Genomic DNA, 23,742 nt, shown 5'->3' with positions numbered 1-23,742 from the left:
GAGTATCATTCATCATATTTGTCTAAATTGACCAACTGGAAAAAGAAGGTAGAGGAATAAAAATTAAGATTTCTTAGCCTCTTATCCCTTCACTGCTTAGGGAAAGGTTTATAACGAAGGGCCAATTCTTCCCCTCTTCCCGGAAACATTGGCCTGGGTATGATCAGCTTAGTAAAAGTGAACCAGAGTTAATGTAAAGAAACTAACTGTGCAAAGTGTCTTGTTCCTTGGGAACATACCAGACATTTGCAGGTGATAGTGACTCGTCTTGGTTTGGAGAGTTGAAAGAAAAGCCAAAAAGGCTACCCTTTTGTGTGAATGTGTCTTGTGTGAAGGCACTGTCCCGTTTGGAGGTCTCTGGGTATTGGATTCTCTGGGAGTATGCTTACACAAATGAAGCAGATCTCTGAGGGAAAGTGAACTTAATCTTTCCCCACCATCTGTCTGTTTTCTCCCAAACAGCTCTATGTATAGACCTAGCATTTATATTGAATTCTTTTGCGGGGAGCATTGTTTAAAAATGTACTTTATTCTGTGTGCTCTGGGAATACGATATGCACTAACAAATATTCCTGGTAACTGTCTGTAGAAGGATTTTTTCCCCCCAGAAACTTTTTCAACCATCGTTTTTTGAAAATCTTTATAATATCTGTTTAAATACACAATCTTCACAAACATATGGATCAGACTTAAGTATTTATTTGACAGCTTGAGAAACTAAAGGAGCTACAAGCCAGTTGTGCTAAGTTTATTTCTTACTGAACAGTTTTATATGATTGAAGTATTGAGCTCATTGTTTAGCAACTGTAGACGTAGTCCGAATCTACCACAAAACTAAAGAAACCCCCGACCGCCCTCCCAAACCCTAAACCTGGTTCCTTGATGTTATTCTGTGTTATCTTTTTCCTAAACATGAGAGATTGGAAGTTGAAACCATTAATTGGAAGTTCAAAGCCGTTAGGAGCTGGTTAAAATTTTAACTAGGTCGGGGGCGCCTGGGTGGCGCAGTCAGTTAAGCGTCCGACTTCAGCCAGGTCACGATCTCGCGGTCCGTGAGTTCGAGCCCTGCGTCAGGTTCTGGGCTGACGGCTCAGAGCCTGGAGCCTGCTTCCGATTCTGTGTCTCCCTCTCTCTCTGCCCCTCCCCCATTCATGCTCTGTCTCTCTCTGTCCCAAAAATAAATAAACGTTGAAAAAAAAATTAAAAAAAAATTTTAACTAGGTCATAATTACTAATAATTATAAACATCTATCATTTATTTTCAAGGTAATTCACAAATGGCCCCTCGTTCCTGGCATGGTTTACTTTTTATTGTGACTTAAGCATACCAGTGAGTGTGTTATGAAGAGCTACCAAGATCTTAATAAAAGGAAGTTTCCTCGGCCAGAGTTTGGCCGGTTGTACCGAAACTTTTAGAAAACGAAGACTGTAACTTGCAGAAGTGATCTTTAGGTTGGAGGGGCGCCTGGGTGGCGCAGTCGGTTAAGCGTCCGACTTCAGCCAGGTCACGATCTCGCGGTCCATGAGTTCGAGCCCCGCGTCGGGCTCTGGGCTGATGGCTCAGAGCCTGGAGCCTGCTTCCGATTCTGTGTCTCCCTCTCTCTCTGCCCCTCCCCTGTTCATGCTCTGTCTCTCTCTGTCCCAAAAATAAATAAACGTTGAAAAAAAAATTAAAAAAAAAATAGATTGGACACTGTTTCCAAAATTATGTCCTTGATCAAAGAAGAATAAGCTTGAGATCATGCCAGTTTCTTGACTATTCCTATAAGCCTAAATTTTCCATTCAAAAATAAGTTCTCGAAACAAGTGCAGGCGGGATTTAAAAAGGGTTAAATGAATCAAAAGCAGTGAGTTTTCATTAGGTGTTCACTATGATGGGGTCAGTATGCAGGGCATAGCATGGGCTATGAGAGCCCCTCCCCACGGGGTTGGAGGGGCTGGGCGACTGGGGGGACCGAATATACCGCTTCTGGCACCGAGTGCCCTCAAGCACCATGTAAGTGATAAGCGTGTGTAGGAAGCAGTTTTTGTCTTCTATATTAATGTCTCCGCAGCAGAAAGCACGTGAAAACTCGGTCCTTTAAAAATTTTTTTTTTCAACGTTTTTATTTATTTTTGGGACAGAGAGAGACAGAGCATGAATGGGGGAGGGGCAGAGAGAGAGGGAGACACAGAATCAGAAACAGGCTCCAGGCTCTGAGCCATCAGCCCAGAGCCTGACGCGGGGCTCGAACTCACGGACCGCGAGATCGTGACCTGGCTGAAGTCGGAAGCTTAACCGACTGCGCCACCCAGGCGCCCCCAATTTTTTTTTTTTTTAATGTTTATTTACTTTTGAGAGAAACAGAGACAGAATGAGAGTGGGTTAGGGACAGAGAGAGAGAGAGACACAGAAGCAGAAGCGGGCTCCAGGATGCGAGCTGTCAGCCACAGACCCCGACGTGGGGCTCGAACTCACGAGCTGTGAGATCATGACCTGAGCCGACGTCAGACCTCAACTGACTGAGCCACCCAGGCGCCTCAAAACTCTGTCCTTTTAAAGAGCTCTTATTAATTTTGAATTACTGCTGCTATGTCTGTATTGAGAAGACTCCTTCAATACATTTTTTTTCCAAAAATTTTTCGATATTCCCCCCCCGCCTTTTTTTTTTTTTTTTCTTCCAAATCAAGCTCTGTGTCCAACGTAGGGCTTGAACTCACCACCTTGGGGCACAAACTCATAACCCAGAGATCAAAAGTCACATGCTCTACTGCCTGAGCCAGCCAAGTGACCCAGATCACAGCATTTATTGGCTGTCAGCATAACAACATAAAACGGAATGGAGCACTTTCTTTTTTCCTGTGTGCCTACTGCATTTCATACTGTATTGCTAAAACTATTACAAAATATTGTGAAAGGTTGGGCTTGTCTAGGGTGCTGCTCTTTATCTTTAGAATTCCTGTTTGCAGCTGGGAATTATACCTTTAGTCACCTGCTAGATTGCACACTAGGACTGCATTTTGTAAAAATTAATGCTTTGACCTTTTTGCTTGAAGTTGTAAACATTCTCAGTTTTTCCTAAATCGGGGCAATAGATACAGATAGATTAGACAAATTTCCCAGAGCCTCAAGGATGTTAAAGAAAGATTAAGTGGGAAATTCCAGTCTGTGTATATGTGTATGTGTGATCTATAGAGGGATATTGATCAAAGTTCCACAAGCCCCTAGTGAGTACCTACTATGTGTAAGATCCTGTGAGAATACGAAGATGAGTAAGACATAGTCCCTGTTCTCAAGAGGCTTATTATAGTTGACTGAAGGACGGACAAGTCTGCACGTTAACTGGAACATAAGGCAGATAGCAAGATGATCCAACAAGAGATTTGTCCATCTATTTATTTATTTTTTAGTAATCTCCACACCCAATGTGGGGCTCGAACTCATGACCCTGAGATCAAGAGTCTTACATTCTACCGACTCAGCCAGCCAGGAGCACCCTAACAAGAGTTTTACACAGAGTACGGGGCAGAACAGACAGAACTTCTTGCAGAATCCTGAGATGGAAGGGTTTCTTGGATGGGATAGCACAGTGTTTGCTGACTTTAAATGAGAATATCTCAGTTTTCTTAAAATCATGCTCTCTCTCTTTTTCTTAATATTTATTTTTGAGAGAGAGAGTGCACGAGTGGGGAGGGGCAGAGAGAGAAGGAGACAGAGAATCCCAAGCAGACTCTGTGCTAGCAGCACTGATGCAGGGCTTGAACTTACCAACCATGAGACCAGGACCTGAGCCGAAGTCAAGAGTCTGACAGTCATCTGACTAAGCCACCCAGGTGCCCCATGCTCTTTTATTTTTATAGGCCCAAGAAACCCTTACCAACCTGATCTCCTTTAATGTTATTGAAATTTCAAAACAAATTATTTTCTGTGATTACTTCTTGACAAAATTAGTAGTTCTATTTTAAGAAATTTTTTAATGTTTATTTATTTTTGAGAGAGAGAGAGTGTGAGCAGGGGAGGGGCAGAGAGAGAGAGAGAGAGAGAGGGAGACACAGAATCTGAAGCAGACTCCAGGCTCTGAGCCACCCATGCGCCCCCAAAATGGTAGGCTTTGAATGCTTCCCCCTTTTTCAGCATTTGCATTTTTATCTTTTAAGTTGATAGTTTCATAGTCTTAGTAATTTCTTGTATTACTTATTTTAGAGGTAAGAGGGGGAAGAATCAGCCCTTCGTTATAAACTTTTCCCTAAGCAGTGAAGGGATAAGAGGCCAAGAAATCTTAATTTTTATTCCTCTACCTTCTTTTCCCAGTTGGTCAATGTAGACAAATATGGTGAATAATACTCCCAAAGCTGAGCTACTGCTATGATATATAAACCCCGATACCCACCAGACTTCTAGTCTGACACCATGAACTGTTCTATTTTAAACATTTGCCCAAATTCCCTGTGAATATCTTTAATGGCATGATTTTATTTATTTATTTATTTATTTATTTATTTATTTATTTATTTATTTATATTTAGTGATTTAACTTTTTAATTAATTAGTGCTGGCTTCGGCAGCACCTATACTAACATTTTAATTAATTAATTATTACTAAGCCTTTCGGGCTGTCATCCAGTAAATAAATACGAGATAATTCAAATACCAGAAGTTATGCTTCAAAACTTGCATGGAGTGCATTTCCCAACTCAATACGAATGACTTTTTTCCCTCCACTTTGGATTATCTATCTGTGTTTAGGGATTTAGCTCTTCAAATACATCATAAAATGCTAACATGTTCCTTCTGTATAGTACTATGTGCTTTCCACTAGAAAGACCGCCGTCTTAAAAACGACATGTAACGGGAACAGATTAGTAGCGTTTGAAGCAAAAACATTGGTCTGTCGTCAAAACTTCACAATGACAGCTAATACTCACCTTGAAGTCTTGAAAGCCCAGAGGGACCTCTTCATCTTCTTTCTTCTGTTAGGGGCCTCTTTGTTCTCAGAATGCCGGATTCACTAATGCTGCAGGGGCTGTACTAACAATCTCGTGGATGAAACGGCCATTGGTCAGAGAGCTTGGGAACTTGACCACTGTTCTCACGGTGCTGCTCAGGTCCACTAATATGTGGATCTTCCCCCATAAACACAGTCCAGTGCTGTCAACAAATTTTGTCTTCCTTAGGATTTTCGTAATGGCATTTTCTTTTCTCTGGTTTACTTTGTTGTAAGAATACAGTATATAATATATATTACATACAAAATGTGTGTTAATCAACTATTTGGTTATCCATAAGGCTTCTAGTCAACAGTAGGCTGTTATTAGTCGTTACGTTTTGGGGGAGTCAAAAGTTATACATGGATTTTTGACTGCGTGGCGGGGGATAAGTGTCCCCACTTCAAGGGTCAGCTGTATTTCCCTGGTCAATTTAACTCTGCCTTCAAGTGAGTGATTCAAGTTGAATTTAGGAATTGTGTTTTTTGGGGATGCCGTAAATCTTTTCTCTATCCTCGGTAGTTCTTACCACAATCCTCTAATGACCTTAGGATCTCACTATTGCTTATTGAATGAGTGAAATGTCAATTTTTCCCACAAATAGTTTAAATCTATAACTAGCAATAATTATATTTTTAAGTAACTGATTCATAATACTACTTCTAAAATAAACTCATAAATGTAAAGTGATATCCTAAAATTTATCTTGTATCTTTACAAATTATAATAAATTGAAAGGGAAATCTGCGTAAAGTGATTTTTTTTTATTGTAATTTTTTAAAAGTTTATTTATTTAGGTAATGTCTACACCCAACATGGGCTTGAACTCACGACCTCGAGGTTAAGAGTTGCATGCTCTTCTGACTGAGCTAGGCAGGTGCCCCTGATTGTAATTTTAAGATGGTTTCAACAGTATGTTACTTCTTAGGAAGAAAATGATTGTATTTGCTGCTTATGCATTTACATGTCTTTCAATAGAGTGGAGCTAATGGGCTCAGAATCTATGAATAGAAATATATTTAGTTTTGGGGTGCCTGGCTGACTTAATTTGGCAGAGCATGGAACCCTTGGTCTCCGGAGTCATGAGTTCAAGCCCATGTTGGGCATCGAGTTTACTTAAGAAAATAATAAAAATTAATATTTTGTATATAGTTTTACAAAAGAGTTATGGGACAAACACAACCACAGTTACTTTCATTTCTTGACCATTTTAGTTTATGGCAGACACCATCTGAATTTTCCATGTGAGTCTATCATTTTATGACTGAAGACAAATTATTCCCAGTGGCTTGGTGGCTTCATTTAGCCTCTTACTGCCTGTTATTATACTGTGGGTACATCTGGAGACACATCATCTCCCACAAAAGGGCCCTCCAGCCTGTTAAGTAATAACAACCTTTCTCACCCTGAAACAATGAAGTATCAGTTGATTGCAGCCTCAAACAAAAGATCCCCACTCCCTTTCAGAGCAGATTATACTCATGACTCCCCTCCCGCCCTGGTGAGCCTGGCACTCAAGAATATCTAGTTTAGCCTTTTCTTTGTTAATAGAGGATCAGAAAGGGCTCTTTGTTATACTCTCTCATTTGTTCCAGCAGGATGTCTCTATTATCTCGTTCTGCTGTTTGGCACATGCAGTAATGTCTTCAATAGCACCTTGAATCATGTTCTTTTTCCTTTGTCATGGAGCTTAAGCTTCATCTAAATAATTACTTTTGTTCAGAAATCAAACCCCCGCTAACCAAGTGTTTTTGACAGACACACTGACTCAGAATGTTCTTTGCCCCATGTAAAATCAGCATCAATTCCTGATTAGATTCCCTTTCTGTCCCCATGAATTTGCAGGTCGTTTGGGTCCTGGGAATGCTTATTGATGGCTTCTCTAATGACGGTATTTTATGTTTAATGGGTTTGGTGTAGTTTAGAGCAATTTGGGGGTACCCTTATGACTGGGATCTCATTCATTGTTTTGGCAAAACATGAGGGGAATTAATTACAAGGCTATTGAGTGAAATCAGGTGACTCTGAGATGCTCTAGTTATTACAGAATGGGAGAGGTTGAACACCATGTTTCTGAAACCATTCAGCACATCTTATTTATCCACAGTCATTGCAATAAGAACATTATATAGTAGCATAGGATTTCTTTTCTTTCTTCCTTCCTTCCTTTCTTCTTTTCTTTTTTCTTTTCTTTTCTTTTCTTTTCTTTTCTTTTCTTTTCTTTTCTTTTCTCTTTTCTTTTCTTTTCTTTTCTTTTCTTTTCTTCTTTTCTCTTCTCCCCTCCCCTCCCCTCCCCTTCCCTTTCCCCTCCCCTTCCCCTCCCCTTCCCCTCCCTTCCCCTTCCCCTCCCCTCCCCTCCCCTCCCCTCCCCTCCCCTCCCCTTCCCTTCGCAAACTAACAGAATAGGGTTGCATTTAAAACTTACTCTTTCAAAAACTTACAAGTGCTTACTATAAAAAATAAAAAGGACTGACGTGTGTGTGTGTGTGTGTGTGTGTGTGTGTGTGTGTGTGTGAGAGAGAGAGAGAGAGAGAGAGACAGAGAGAGAGCTTCTCTTAGATAAGAATCATTTGTAGTGAACTTCTGCATGAAGAATTCCTGAAAATATTAATGTGCTCTATTCTTTCAGACTCAGCTCAGTTCGCGTTACACCCTTGCAAATCAGAAAATTGATTTCTTTGGAATTCTTGCTTCTCAATTGTCTTGAAAGACACATTAGTGTAACGGTTAAGAACCAGAACTCTAGTGTCCTGTTTTTTCCATATAATAGCTAATTAACCTTTCTCAGGTGCAAAATAAGGATAATGGGAGATACACAGATTTGTTGTATTAAATGCATTAGATGAGTGTGGTGCCTGAGTGCTCAGTTGGTTGAGCATCCAACTTTTTTTTTTTAATGTTTATTTAGTTTTGAGAGAGAGACACACACACACAGAGCATGAGTGAGGGAGGGGCAGAGACAAAGGGAGACACAGAATCCGAAGCAGGCTCCAGGCTCTGAGCTGTTAGTGCAGAGCCTGACACGGGGCTTGGACTCACGAGCCATGAGATCATGACCTGAGCCGAAGTCAGACGCTTCACCAACTGAGCCACCCAGGCGCCCAAGCATCCAACTCTTGATTGTGGCTCAGGTCATGATCTCATGGGTCATGAGATCGAGCCCTGTGTCAGCTTCCACATTGATGGTGTGGAGCTTGCTTGGGATTGTCTTTCTCCCTTTCTCCGCTCCTCGGTGGTGCGCTTTCTCTCTCAAAATAAATAAATAGACATTTAAAACAAATGTATTAGATGAGTAGTACATGTAAGATGTTTAGAATAGTGCCTGGCATAAGTACTCTGAGCCAGATTTTTTTTTTTTTTTTAGTTATCCTAACCATAATATTTGAGTGCCTATTTTTTAAACAAATTTTGAGGATTTAAAGAGTTTGTTTAAAAATGACATTCAGTTGAGTGAGTTTGAAGATCTAATTGGCTTTGCTTAATGATTGATGAATCAGGCAGCATCTCATGTTAGCAGGTAGAGAGGGGCTTCGAGGAGCTGTACCAAATGGAAGGCTTTTCCAGGCAGAGGGGGCAGAAAAAGTTTTTAGCAAAGAGAGTATTGTTTCAGGCAAGGCATCTTCCTTTGAGGGAAGGCAGTGGTTTGTCAGGCAGATTACCTTGCCAGTGCTGACCAGGTTGGTTAAAGGTTGGTTAAAGGTTATATTCCTGAGAGAAGCTGAACTGCAATTGGGTTCATTGTTAAGTCTCGGTTTGGTGACGTGGCCTTAGCATAAGTGACTCCATTTTGGGCCTGTTGTCTCTCTCTCTCTCTTTTTAAAAATGTTTAATGTTTATTTATTTTAATGTTGATAGAGAAAGAGAGAGAGCAGGGGAGGTGCAGAGACAGGGGAGGACAGAGGATCTGAAGCAGGCTCCAAGTTGACAGTGGAGAGCCTGATATGGGACTCGAACTCTTGAACCATGAGATCATGACCTTAGCTGAAGTCGGACACTTAACTGACTGAGCCACCCAGGTGCCCCAAAGAGCCCGTTGTCTCTTTTTAAACCAGCTAATGTAGACTTTAGGTTTTCTCACTAAATGAACTCATAGCCTATAGTTAAGTGATAACAGGTAGAAATACTTAAGTTGCTTCGCTGAAAGAAAAATCTGGTGGGGAAATCGAACACCTAAACATGAAAGCTTGTCTATTGGAACTTGTTAGGGCCAACTTACGGTCTTCATACGATGCATGGACTTTAAGTTCAGTTTGAAGGGCTTACGGTAATGCTCCTCAAAAAGTGTGACCATTTGCTTTAGTGTCACCAGGGTGTGTTTTAAAAATGTAAAATCCACGGCCCTCTTTGCACCAGTTGAGCTGGAATCACTGGAGTGGAGAACCGAGGAATCTACATTGTTAACAATCATCCCTGGTGATTCTTGTTTGTACAATGAAAACTGAGAACAGTTGCCTCTGAAGAGCGGCTCTCAACCAAGTTCTTGATAGAATTACTCAGGTGACATTTAAAAGATAGAGATGCTTGGATCCTGACTTGATTGTTTGGGATGTGGCACTGGGCATTAATGTTAGAGGGTGATTATAAGGTGCCACCAGGGTCAAGAAGCAGGAGCATTACGGGGCGCCTGGGTGGCTCAGTTGGTTGAGTGTCTGACTCTGGCTCAGGTCATGATCTCAGGGTTCACGAGTGCCAGCCCCACGTCGGGCTCTGTGCTGACAGCTCAGAGCTTGGAACCTGCTTCGGATTCTGTTCTCCCTCTCTCTGCCTCTCCCCCACTCGTGCCCTCTCTCTCAAAAATAAATAAAACATTACACATTTTTTTAAAAAAGCAGGAGCATTAGAAAACAATTGGTGGTTATATCAGGGATGTAGGCTGACTTGATATTTTCAAAGTCATTACAGTGGTTACCAGGGAGGAATGGGCAATTCTTGCTTAATGGCTGCAGAGTTTCTGTGTGGGATGATGAAAAAGTCCTGGAGATGGATGGTGATAACAGTTGTACAACCGCTGAAGGCACTTAATGCCCCTGAACTGTGCACTGAAACGTGGTTAAGATGGCACGTTTTATGTTACGCGATTTGGCCACCACCAAAGACGCTTAATAAAACCATCACAATTCTCACATTTCTGAACCGTAATTTTCTTCTTTTCGCAGTGACAGTGTATCATGCATGCCACTGATTCCAGGGGACAGCCCCCTGCTTTCCTGCAACCTCAGAACGGAAACGGCCATCGCTCGTCTGGCTATGTTCCCGGGAAGGTTGTGCCGCTGCGTCCCCCTCCTCCTCCAAAGAGCCAAGCTTCAGCCAAATTGACCTCCGTCAGACAGGAAGCCCGGGCCACCTTCGCTTTCTCACCTGAAGAGCAGCAGGCCCAGAGAGAGAGCCGAAAGCAGAAGAGGCACAAAAATACTTTCATTTGCTTCGCCATCACTAGTTTCTCATTTTTCGTTGCACTCGCGGTCATTTTAGGCATATCCTCAAAATACGCCCCAGATGGTAAGTGCGCACGTGTGGACACGCACGTGTACAGACGACCCAGTGCAGGAGAAGGAAGAGGGAAGGAAATAGCAGAATGAAATTAAAAAGAAAGCCTTGTGATATCTTCACTTGGCTCTAGCGAATTAAAGTATAATTAGAGAACAGGAGTTGTAGCTGCTTATGGAAGCAATTGTTAAGGGAATCCGTGGACACGACACGGTTAAAGGATTGCCCTTCCTGCCCATTCTCCCACTTTGGCAGAATTAATTCTTGTGTTACTGCGACTCCATCCTCTGTGGTGGGTATGATTGTCTGACTGCCAGAGGTTTTTAGTGATAAAAATGACTAAGTGTAATGATAAAACTACATTTGTTCTTTTTTCTTTTAAGATTTCATTTTTTTAAAATGTTTATTTATGTTGAGAGAGAGAGCTCGCACGTGTGAGTGGGGGAGGGGCAGAAAGAGAGAGAGAGAGAGAATCCCAAGCAGGCTCCGTGCTGTGAGTGCCAAGCCTGACACAGGGCTTGATCCCATTGACTGTGAGACCATGACCTGAGCCAAAATTAAGAGTCAGACACTTAGCCGACTGAGTCACCCAGCGCCCCTAGGATTTCTTTTTTTTTATTTAAAAAAAAAATTTTTTTTAATGTTTATTTATTTTTGAGAGAGACAGAGACAGAATGCGAGTGGGTTAGGGGCAGAGAGAGAGGGAGACACAGAAGCAGAAGCAGGTTCCAGGCTCCAAGCTGTCAGCACAGAGCCCAAAGCGGGGCTTAAACCCACGAGCTATGAGATCATGACCTGAGCCAAAATTAAGAGTCAGACACTTAGCCTACTGAGTCACCCAGGCGCCCCTAAGATTTCATTTTTAAGTAATCTCTATACCTAGTGTGGGGCTTAAACTCACAACCCTGGGATCGAGTAACACTCTCTTCTAACTGAGCCAGCCAGGAGCCCCTACATTTTACTAAAAAAAAAAAAAAAAAAAAAAAAAAAAAAAAAAAAAAAAAAAAAAAAATGAGTGAAAATACTAAGATTTGTGTTCTGTGGTTTGAAACCAGCTGGGAGACAGAGAGACAAAAAGAAGCTTCAAATATTTTTGAGGAACAATGTTTATCCCCAAAGGAAAACATCCATTAGGAGTTTTAAGTTCCAGTACATTTATCTATAAATCACTCATTACTTCATAGTTAAATATCATGTGGGAGGTTTTAGTTTTTTATATGGTCTTTGCTTTTCAAGTTGGTAATATATCAATACTTTGAATGGTTTTGAAGAAATTCATTGCCCAGTCAGCCTCAATATAGTACCAAGAATCTCATGATAGAACCTCATGATAGAATCTCATCCATCAGTCCAAAAATCAGAGGGCTCAGGACTGTCTCAAGAGAAGCAGACCATAACAATGGATTGGCACATTTTTGCCTGCTTTAAAATTTTTTTTTACTATCTACAACAGATTTTTGTCAAATTAGGTGCCTCCTTAAATGAATGTAACATTTGAGAAACACTTCATCACTTATAAAACTTACAAATACTATTTTATTTAGTTTCCCTGGGTGCTTTAGGGGTTTTATAGGCTTGAAAGTCCTGGGAGAGATTGTGTCAATGCTTCTAAGAAAATAGACCTGAAGTAAGGGAGATGTTCAGGGGCGCCTTGGTGTCTCGGTCGATTAAGTATCTGACTTTGGCTCACATCATGATCTTATGGTTCGTGGGTTTGAGCCCCGCATTGGGCTCTGTGCCGACAGCTCAGAGCCAGGAGCCTGCTTTGGATTCTGTGTCTCCCTCGCTCTCTGCCCCTCTCCCGCTCATGTTCTGTCTCTCTCTTTCTCAAAAATAAATAAGCGTTTAAAGAGAGAGAGAGAGAGAGAGAGAGAGAGAGGGGTGTTCATAGCAATGTCTTTGCTAACCAGACCAGTAGATCACATAATGAATTTGTGACACTGCTCTCTATTGATTGGCTCTTAGCATTGACTTTCTCTCCCCTTTTCTCCAGCAGAATAACCAAGTTCACTGCCATTGATTCATTCTTCCCAAGTAATCTGCAGTAAAGAGATGCTAGATTCAGGGAAAATCAGAGGTGAAACCTCTGGCTTTAAATGGCCTTTTAATATTCCATCTAAGACATTGAATTACTGATGTGGTTCCTTTGAATCAACATTCCTCAGCTTCACATTTTGGCAGTAAAAGTGCAGAACTTCAGTGGAAATATGTGGTATGCTGACATCTTCCAGGGTCCGCCTCGCTGTGGTTATTGCTGTTCCAGAACCTTGATAATGCACCCACAGCTCAACAGTGGGCAGCCAGAAAGGCAGGGCCGCTGAGCTATTTGTCAGTCCTTTCTGCAGACCACGTATTTTCTCATTAAGTGTACTTTACTAGAGGGAAATAGACTAGGATTTCTGGTGATGGTTCCTGAGGAAGCGTGCTTCCTGGGGAATAATTTTAAAAGATGAGGAGAAATTATATAACCGTTTAGTGGGCCCTACATGTCAACGGACCAGATTTCCTTCTCAGTGGCTGGGTACAGGCCTGTTGTCTGGGACATACATTTGCTTGTGATATAACATCATGGGGAGTTCCAGCTAGATGTTTTATGGAAAGACAGAAGTTTAAGAAACCCTTAAAGTCAGAACACATTCAAGAGAGTTCTTGTTTTCTTTTTTTCCTTGAATCTTGATTTTTTTAATTTTATTTTTTATTTTTTAAAATTTACATCTAAATTAGTTAGTATATAGTGCAACAATGATTTCAGGAGTGGATTCCTTAGCGCCCCTTACCCATTTAGCGCATCCCCCCCTCCCACAGCCCCTCCTGTAACCCTCAGTTTGTTCTCCATATTTATGAGTCTCTTCTGTTTTGTCCCCCTCCCTGTTTTTATATTATTTTTGTTTCCCTTCCCTTATGTTCATCTGTTTTGTCTCTTAAAGTCCTCATATGAGTGAAGTCATATGATTTTTGTCTTTCTCTGACTGACTAATTTCACTTAGCATAATACCTTCCAGTTCCATCCACATAGTTGCAAATGGCAAAATTTCATTCTTTTTGATTGCCGAGTAATACTCCATTGTATATATATACCACATTTTCTTTATCCATTCATCCATCGATGGACATTTGGGCTCTTTCCATACTTTGGCTATTGTCGATAGTGCTGCTATCAACATCGGGGTGCATGTGTCCCTTTGAAATAGCACACCTGTATTCCATGGATAAATGCCTAGTAGTGCAGTTGCTAGGTCTTAGGGTAGTTCTATTTTTAGTTTTTTGAGGAACCTCCATACTGTTTTCCAGAGTGGCTGCACCAGTTTGCATTCCCAAGAGAGTTCTTGTTTTCTTAATGGAAAGAGACATTTAAGGATTATTTCTAGTATAATAGTGATGATGACTGATTTATCTGAATTAAATATTGGTGATTATGAAACTTCTCTGAGAAAAATTCCATGAGAAATTGCCAAGGACTTAATGGTTAATTGCCAAGGTCTTAACCAGCGAAGCTAATTGTAACTGCAGGAGTTACTGTCAAAGAGAAAGCGTAAGCCTAGGTCAGCACCAGTGCTTAGAAATAAGATGTTTGCCTTGAGTATTGTGTAATTCAAAAATGAGGAATCAGAATTTTCTTTTTATAAAAAATAATGTCTTCATGCTGCACTCAGCCTGTCTACTTTTCCTCATGCTTTTCTCATGTTATTTCCCAATGTGCACCTTCCACTTTCATACGATTCCCAAGTACACCTTCTTGCCTGTCTCTACTTTGAGTTGTTTTTTTTTTAATTTTTTTTTAACGTTTATTTATTTTTGAGACAGAGAGAGACAGAGCATGAATGGGGGAGGGGCAGAGAGAGAGGGAGACACAGAATTGGTAGCAGGCTCCAGGCTCTGAGCCATCAGCCCAGAGCCCGACGTGGGGCTCGAACTCACAGACCGCGAGATCGTGACCTGAGCTGAAGTCGGATGCTTAACCGACTGAGCCACCCAGGCGCCCCTTTACTTTGAGTTTAAACGTGGGTTCTTTTAACTGAGCAGCCAATGGACTTGGACAGCAAGGGGCGCTTGCTTCTCCCACCTGCGTGCTCCTCTTACTTAAGTACTGTCTGCCCTTTGGGGGTCCAGGTCTAGTGTCCCTGTGTTCCATTGAAACTGCCTCAGTTATTCCATCCAACCCCTCTGAGCTCATTGGCACATCAAATGAGTACCACATTGTTCAATATGGAGTTATTTCCTACCTGGTGACTTTTCTTCTAGTAGAGTATAACCTTTGCAGTTCATTCTATGCTTAATAGAGTTCATTCTTTGCTTTATAAATTTTACAATAGCTAGTACAAAGTGAACACGTTGATCCTCAGTAAATATGTGGTCATTAGTTGATCAAAACCAGTGTGATTCGTGCCCCTCCCTCCCCCTTCTTCCAAATTATAGCAGCAGCTGAAGTTCTCTTGCATTAAATAGCTGTTGCAATGCTTTCATGTTTTCCTCGTCGCCCATTTGAGAGGCACATTCTAATTTAGTAAAGAAACACAGCGTGTCCAGTAAACCTCATTTCTTTCTTAAGGGGGAACTTGAATATCACTCAACTTGCTGAGTCATCTTGGATTTGACTTCTCTGATCGGTAGTTTCCTCATCTCTGAAAATGAGAAGTCATGTCTTTGGCCGTCTGCCTCTGGCAGTTTCATTGGGAAAGCGCACATGTCTGAAGATAGCTGGTATTAGCTGCTGCCTGTGGGGTGATAGAGGTGCTTTTATCGCCTACGCTATGCTTCACTGTGCACAGGGAACTTGGGAAGACCTGATATACCTATTAGCAGTTTCCAAGTTTTACTTACCAGTATGTTGTGAATACTGGTTTTCTAAAACACCTTCCTAGTGTAGGTCTGAGAGCACTTCACAGTTTTGTTTTGTATTGTTCATTTATTTCCAGAGTCGATGATTCAGAGGAACTCCTTGTTTACCTTGTAGCGTTTGACCCAAACCAGATGATAGCGACTTAGTTTCATGGTGAAACTTTTTGAATGTGTTGAAGTAGAGGCTTTGACATCTGCTGGGTGAAACGGGATGGGATTTCCATCCTTACGGCAGGAAGTTAAAACAGGTCCGCCCATCCCTTGCTAATTGCCGTGAATGATAGAACTTGGATCTGGCTAAAAGCATTCGTGAATTTTGTTGCATTGATGGCTACTGATGTTGCATTGCTTGTAGAGAATTGCCCAGATCAAAACCCACGTCTCAGGAACTGGGATCCAGGACAAGATTCTGCCAAGCAAGTTGTTATCAAGGAGGGAGATATGTTCCGTCTGACGTCAGATGCCACGGTGAATTCTGTAGTCATTCAGGATGGAGGTAAAGAAAGGTCCCTGCCTATGGTAGCCGTGAGGTTACCCCTTCCTTTGATGTTTTTAAATTTTTTTTTTAATGTTTATTTTTGACACAGAGAGAGAGCATGAGCCGGGGGGGGAGGGGAGGCGGGCGGGGAGTGGGGGAGGCAGAGGGACGACAGAGAGAGAGGGAGACACAGAATCGGGAGCAGGCTCCAGGCTCTGAGCTGTCAGCAGAGAGCCCCATGCGGGGCTCAAACTCACAGACTGCGAGATCATGACCTGAGCCACCCAGGTGCCCCAAAACAGGCTTAATTTTCTAAACAGACTCGTAATGAATTTTTTTTCCCAACTCAATTGCAGAAGAGTTCTCCTATCCTGCAGTAACTGCCTTAAAGTAAACTCTATTTCTCTGTATCCCAGAGAGATGTTTCAGAGGTTGGCTTACACTAGTGTTGTTCCTTGCAGGATTGCTTGTATTTGGGGATGATAAAGATGGATCCAGAAATATTACTTTGAGGACTCGTTACATCCTGATCAAGGATGGTGGGGCGCTTCATATTGGAGCAGAAAAATGCCGCTATAAATCCAAAGCGACAATTGCCTTGTATGGCAAGTCAGATGAAGGTGAAAGTATGCCAACATTTGGCAAAAAATTTATTGGTGTGGAAGCTGGCGGGACACTGGAGATCCACGGGGCGCAGACAGTATCATGGACGTTGTTGGCGAGAACTCTGCATTCCTCAGGCTTGACCTTTGGGTCGTATGCCTTTGAAAAGGACTTCTCTAGAGGCCTCAATGTGAGGATCATCGACCAAGACACGGCCAAAATTTTGGAAAGTGAGAAGTTTGATACCCACGAATACCACAATGAGAGTAGACGGCTTCAGGAACTTCTGAGAATCCAGGATCCAGGCCGGATTGTTGCTATCGCCGTTGGAGATTCGGCAGCCAAGAGCCTCCTACAAGGAACCATACAAATGATCCAGGACCGGCTGGGAAGTAAGCTCATCCAGGGACTGGGCTACAGGTGGGCATACCTTTTACTTTCCTTCCCAGCTCTGTGTTCGAGTCTGTTATCTGTGTGACAGGAGAGGGGGGTGGAGAAAGGGACACATCACTCCATAGACTGTCTTCAGTCTTCAGAATGGCAGCTACCGCTTGCAGGTCTGGTTACCTCGTGCTGTGAGACGACGGGATGGAGGACGGGACGCCGGTTAGCAAAGCTCTCTTCTTGGCTTTGGTTTACGAAGCACTTTGTGAGCCGTAGCACCAGGCTTGTGGAAAGTTAGGAACGGAAATGTGGTACTGAGAAATCGGCAGGCAGTTCAAGGCCAGTTTACTTCCCTCTTTCGTTACCTTTTGAAAACCACATGAAACTCAGGCTCGCTGGGGCCCCGATCCCACGCTGAGGTGTGAAAGTTATCTGAAAAGCCTGTGGAACACGCACGGTTTTCTGTTTCTTTTTCTGGACTCCTCTGCACGCTGGTTTGAGTCCTTCGGCTTGATTGGCGCAGGCCTGTGGAGCCCTGGCACGTGTGAGGGAGCGACAAGCTGGAGGGGCCTGGAAGCCCATCCGCGAGCGGGATTCATTTCTCCTGCCGATGGCTCTCGTGCCGTGCTCTGGTTACCGTGACTTCTTAACGCAGCCCTGAGTCTGGGGGAAGTAGCTGGCTCCGCTTTCAATTCAAAAAACGGAAGTTTTAATCCTGCTTACTGTTCTTAGTGGAGTTGGAGAGTATCTGCTGTGAAAAGTTAAGAGGACTTTAAAACTCACAGGTTGACATGATCTGGTTATTTTTTCCTTGGATGGTTGAGTGATGTAGTTATTATTTTCCTTTGATTGGGTGTTGGAATGGGATATTACCTGTAGAATTTCTAGAGAAAGTTAAAGAAGACGAAATTAAAGAAGAAAAGTGTGTGTAATGCTTTTTAAAAACAATTTAATGCTTATTTATTTATTTATTTATTTAAATATGAAATTTATTGTCAAATTGGTTTCCATACAACACCCAGTGCTCATCCCCACAGGTGCCCTCCTCAATACCCATCACCCACTTTCCCCTCCCTTCCACCCCCCATCAACCATCAGTTTATTTATTTTTGAGAGAGAGAAAGTGAGCGTGCGTGAGCGGGATAGGGGCAGAGAGAATCCCAAGCAGACTCCGTGCCCAGAGCAGTGCCTGGTGTGGGGCTTGATCCTGTGACCCTGGGATCATGACCTGAGCCGATATGAAGAGTCGAATGCTCAACCCCAGCATCCCTGGTGCCCCTGTAATGCTTTTTAAATCCCTTTTATTTACCCAGGGAATATTGAGGAGATGCTGAGTACTGGGTACCCACAGGTGCTTAGATGAAAGAACACAGCCTCAGAGCCCTCGTTCAATCCAGTGGAGAAACACACCAAACTAGACAGTGAGACCCTTGCTGACAGGCTGTACTGGGAGCATAAAATAGAGGGAGCCCCCAGATCGGCCTGGGGAATCTGGGGAGGCTTCCCAAAGGTGAGACACCTGAGGGGAGTGTAGGAGGATGCTGTGTAGGCAGTGGGAGGTGGAGAAGAGCAGGAGATGGGTTTTTTAAAAAAATTATGATTTTAAATATAATACACATGCAGAAAAGTGCCAAAAAACAGGAATGCAGAGTTTAATGACTTATCACAATGTGATACCTGGATAGCCACCCACCAGGTCAGAAATAGAACAACTGCCAGTGGCCTGGCAGTGCCCTTGCGGTTTCCTCCTTTTCACCAATCACTCTCTCTGCTCACCAACGGTCACCATGCATCTGAATTTGTGGAGAATATGAAAGTTTAGGTTTGCCTGTTTCTGGGCTTCATACAATATATACTAAAAAATTTTTTTTTAATGTTTATTTATTTTTGAGAGAGAGAGACACACAGAGCATGAGCAGGGGAGGGGCAGAGAGAGGAGACACAGAATCAGAAGCAGGCTCCAGGCTCTGAGCTGTCAGCACAGAGCCCAGCCCGGGCCTCGGACCCACAAACCATGAGATCATGACCCAAGCCGAAGTCGTATGTCCAATTGACTGAGCCACCCAAATGCCCCAATATATATATTTTAAAATTTGTTTATTTATTTTGAGAGATGGACAGAAAGACAGAGAGCAGGGGAGGGCAGAGAGAAGAGACAGAGAATCCCAAGCAGGTTCCGAGATGTCAGTGCAGAGCCCGATGTTGGGCTCAATCCGACGAACCGTGAGATCGTGACCTGAGCCAAAGTCAAGGGTCAGACACTCAACGGACTGAGCCACCTAGGTGCCCCTGGACTTCATACAAATGCAAGCAGACAATGTATCATCTTCTGCATCTGGCTTCTTTGCTCAACTCTATGTTCCTGAGTGTTATGTATGCCTGTACTACAGTGTATTCACTGCTGGACATCTGGGAGGTTTTCCAGTTTGAACCTCTGCGATAAAAAGTGCTTCTCCAAATGTTCTTTTATTCATCTCCTGAAACCCATGTGTATATATTTCTGTAACTTCTAGACCTTGCAGTGGAAACATGATCTTTTTCAAAGTTAGATACCTGCTTGCTTCATTACCCATTAATGCCAGGATGACAACTTCTGTTTCTTTACTCCATTGTTTCTCTGGATTTGTGTGGTCATTAGCTATGAATATTGCGTGTGACCTTTTTTTGTTTCCTTTCCCTCCTGGTTTCTAAATCCCCCTTAAAATAGTGCTGCTGATTTGACAGAGGGATTTGGGTTGTGATCCTTTGCCAGTGTTCCATTGCTTTGACATTATCTCCAATGCACATAAACATACGCCTTTGAAGATAATGTTCTGGTGCGCTGAAATTTTCCTCAAGTGGAGGAGGGAAGTAGGAGTGTTTTGGAGATAATGTCAGTAGAATAGAGCATTGTTTTATAGTTGCTGAGGCAGTTCTGGTGAATAAAGGGAGCCTCTGATATTTCTTCTCCTTTCTTCTCACATAGGAGATAATAAATTGAAACATTCTGCATTTGATTCCTTGTGCAGTGTCAAGGAATATAAATAGAGCTATAAAGCATAGTCAGCTGAAAAGTAGCTAATCCATGCCGGGGCAGGTGTGGAATTTATAAGGATGTAGGCATGCTTTGGTTGACTTTTATCTGTGAGTATCCAGCCATCTGTCTGACATAGATTACATTCCATACACACACACACATGCACACACACACGCGCGCGCGCACACACACACACACACACACACACACACACATTTTCACCCCCTGGCCCCCAGAGTAGGAAATTGACATTTTTCTTTCTGTGTTTTAAACCTGGAGTCTTAAGGCACATTTTTTGGCTTTTTGGCTTTGTTCTTTTTTTATTTTGGCCACAAGTCTGAGCAAGTCCCTGGAATGTTTATTACAGAAACAAAATGAAATTAAATGGAATTTTCAAACACAGTTGCTTTCAACAAAGAGATGTAAAAATGTAAATCTGTTGGAGAGTAATGATACAACTTGGATTTAAGCCTATTAAGACACCAGTAACCTATTGGTTCTCAGTTTTGCACTCCTGAGATTTTTATTTTTATTTTTTAAATGTTTATGGGGCACCTGGGTGGCTCATCAGTTAAGCATCCGACTTCAGCTCAGGTCATGATCTCAAGGTTTGTGACTTTGAGCCCTGCATCAGGCTCTGTGCTGACAGCTCAAGGGCCTGGAGCCTGCTTCGGATTCTGTGTCTCCCTCTCTCTCTGCTTCTCTCCTGCTCATGCTCTGTGTCTTTGTCTCTCAAAAATAATAAATAAACATTAAAAAAAATTTTAAATGTTTATTCATTTTTAAAGCAGAGAGAGACAAGTGTGAGTAGGGGAGGGGCAGAGAGATTGGGAGACAGAATCCGGAGCAGGCTCCAGGCTCTGAGCTGTGAGCACAGAGCCCAACGCGGGGCTTGAACCCACAAGCTGTGAGATCATGACCTGAGCCAAAGTCGGACGCCCAGCTCACTGAGCCACCCAGGGGCTCCTGCACTCCTGAAATTTTTAAAAATCCCATGCCCAGGGCCCACCTAGAAATTTTTACATCAGAATCTCTGAAGGATGGGCCCCCCCACCCTCTACTCCCTGCCAGGCATTTGATGTGCAGTCAGGGTTGGTGCCTAACTCAGGGGTTCCCAATGTGGTCCCCAGACCAGCAGCTTTAACATCACCTTGGCACTTGATAGAAATGCAAATTCTTGAGGGACGCCTGGGTGGCTCAGTCAGTAGAGCTTCTGGCTTTGGCTTAGGTCATGATCTCATGGTTCATGAATTTGAGCCCTCCATCAGGCTCCCTGCTGTCAGCTCAGAGCCTGCTTCCAATCCTCTTATCTTCCTCTCTCTCTGTCCTTCCACAGCTTGCACTCTCCCCCTCTCTCAAAAATAAACAAACATTAAAAAAAAAAGAAATGCAAATGCTCTGGCCCAACCCCAAGCAATCTGAGAGTGGGGCCTGGTAATCTGGTTTGACACCCTCCGGGTGTTCTGATGCACATCAAAGTGTGAGAACCACTCTCCAACTTAGTGTTTCTCAAGTCTGGTTGCACATCCCAATCGCCTGGGAAACTTTAACAAACCTAATAAGGCCACGCCCCACCTGGAGAGATGATGATGTCATCAGTCTGGGCTGGGTCTGAGCATGGATGGACTCCTAAATCTCCCATGTGCCTCTATTATGCAGCCAGATTTGAGAACATTGCCGAGAGTTCAAAAGATAGCAGGCGATACTCATTTTATTGTTCATTTTTCTTTTCTGTCTTTTTGAAGTTTTCATTTAAATTCCAGTTAGTTAACATTCAGTGTAATATTAGCTTCAGGTGCACAATATAGTGATTCTACACTTCCATACATTACCCAGCAGCGCTCATCACCATAAGTGTGCTGTTTAACCTCAATCATTGATTTCACTCATCCCCCCACCCACCTCCCTCTGGTAATCATCAGTTCATTCTCGGTAGTTAAGAGTCTGTTTCTTGGTGTGCCTCTCTCTACTTTTTCCCCTATGTTTGTTTTGTTTTTCAAATTCCACATATGAGTGAAATCATATGATATTTGTCTTTCTTTAACTGACTTATTTCACTTAGCATAATACTCTCTAGGGGCACCTAGAGTTCAATTGGTTGAGTGTCCCACTTTTGATTTTGGGCCAGATCATGGTCCCAAGGTTGTCCAATTGAGCCCAGTGTTGGGCTCTGCACTGAGTGTGGAGCCTACTGAAGATTCTCTCTCTCCTTCTGCCCCTCTCCCCTGCTCACGTGTGTGCACACTCTCTCTCTAAAAAATAAAAATAAATAAATAAATAAGCAAACAAAACTCTTTAAAAAATACTCTCTGGCTCCATCCATGTCATTGCAAATGCCAAAATTTCATTCTTTTTAATGACTGAGTAATATTCCAGTGTGTGTGTGTGTGTGTGTGTGTGTGTGTGTGTGTGTACATATACATATATACCAAATCTTTATCCATTCATCAGTCATTAGACAGCTGGGCTGTTTCCGTAATTTGGCTGTTGTAGATAATGCTGCGATAAATATCAGGGTGCCTGCAATACACATTTTAAAAGAAGAGAAATACATGGGTTTGTGCCCAGAATGATGTGTCAAATGGGTGTGTATTGAGGAGGTAAGACAGTGATTAATCTTCGTGCCAGTCGTTGGTATTTCACCTGTTACAGAGCTAGACAAACAAGGATTTAAAGTCCAGGTGCATTTCCTTCTTTGAGGTCGGTTACTTCAGTCAAGGTTTAGACTTACAACCTCATGGTAAAAGAAGTAGAAGGATTGGTACAAATGAAATACAAGCATTTAGCAGCACCTGACATAACACGTGTGTCAGGGATCTGGACTGGTACCATGACAAATAAGGCTCATGGTGTTTTTCCTTCTAGGCAAGCATGGGCTTTGGTTGGTGTCATTGATGGTGGAAGTGCTTCTTGCAATGAATCTGTGAGGAACTATGAAAATCACAGCAGTGGAGGGAAGGCTCTTGCCCAAAGAGAATTTTATACTGTGGATGGTCAGAAGTTCACTGTGACCGCTTACAGTGAATGGATTGAAGGTAAGCAAGTACAGTTTAGACTAAGACATTGGTAAGTATTGTGAAAGACTGTTTGAGTTTGGTTTTTGGTTTTTAGATGGTATTGTATTCGAAGGACAGTCTGATTAGGTTTCTCAACTGACTGAAGATGAAACCTATGGTTTCCCTACTGTGTTTGATCAAGAACTCAAGAGTTCTCACTGGATGGGAGAACGCCCTGTTCTAGTGCTCCACTCCCACCTGGACTTTGTTCTTGATTCTTGAGTCATAAGGTGTGGTTAACCATTGGAAGTGGATTTGTTGGGGTGCCTGGGTGACTCAGTCAGTTAGCGTCCAAAGTCTTGATTTCAGCTCAAGTCATGATCCCATGGTTTATGAGATCGAGCCCCATATTGGGCTCTGCACTGACAGTGCAGAGCCTGCTTGGGATTCTCTCTCTTCATCGCTCTCTGCCTCTCCCTACCTCTCTCTCTCTCTCTCTCTCTCTTTCAAAATAAATAAATAAGTAAACATTAAAAACAAACAAACAAAAAGAAATGGATTTGTCTCCTGGATTTGGTACCAGTTGGACCAATCTAAATGTGACAGGGTGAGCTGCCTTTGGTTGTGCTCTGTGACAGTGAACATGATTTTGTACTTTGGATCTTCTCTTCATGTAGACATGTCAGCAAATATTACTTTTAGACACAGGCTATACAAACAAACCTCCCGTTTTCTGAGCAGTTATTCCTTGATGATCCAACTAATACGTATGTCTTACAAACAGATCAGAAAAGTACAAAGTAAAAATTAAGCTTTAATCCTGTCATTCAGAGATGATTATTTTTGTGCACATAATCTAGTAATTTTTATCTTGTATATATTTTCTTCTCTAGTGTTCATTTTGTTTCAACCTGTTTCCCTCTCTTTAAATAACATTTTATTCAATTATCTTAAGTCTTTACATTTTCTTTAAC

The 23,742-nt window shown here is 42.4% G+C and overlaps 1 protein-coding gene across 3 annotated transcripts in view; it reads left to right on the top strand.

Moving 5' to 3' along the window:
• The window catches only part of CEMIP2 (cell migration inducing hyaluronidase 2), an 87,414-nt gene that overhangs the window by 10,846 nt on the left and 52,826 nt on the right, over nucleotides 1–23,742 (top strand). For all 3 annotated transcript variants that reach the window (XM_023243341.2, XM_003995401.6, XM_045042531.1), the window contains exons 2-5: nucleotides 10,122–10,464; nucleotides 15,647–15,787; nucleotides 16,231–16,792; nucleotides 22,638–22,807. In XM_023243341.2, coding sequence (XP_023099109.2) covers nucleotides 10,134–10,464; nucleotides 15,647–15,787; nucleotides 16,231–16,792; nucleotides 22,638–22,807 — 1,204 coding nt within the window. In that variant the 5' untranslated portion in view covers nucleotides 10,122–10,133. The remainder of the gene's footprint in view (nucleotides 1–10,121; nucleotides 10,465–15,646; nucleotides 15,788–16,230; nucleotides 16,793–22,637; nucleotides 22,808–23,742) is intronic.

Source organism: Felis catus, chromosome D4 (assembly GCF_018350175.1).
Source record: "Felis catus isolate Fca126 chromosome D4, F.catus_Fca126_mat1.0, whole genome shotgun sequence".
Lineage (NCBI taxonomy): Eukaryota > Metazoa > Chordata > Mammalia > Carnivora > Felidae > Felis > Felis catus.
This window is presented reverse-complemented; position numbering and strand designations above follow the sequence as displayed.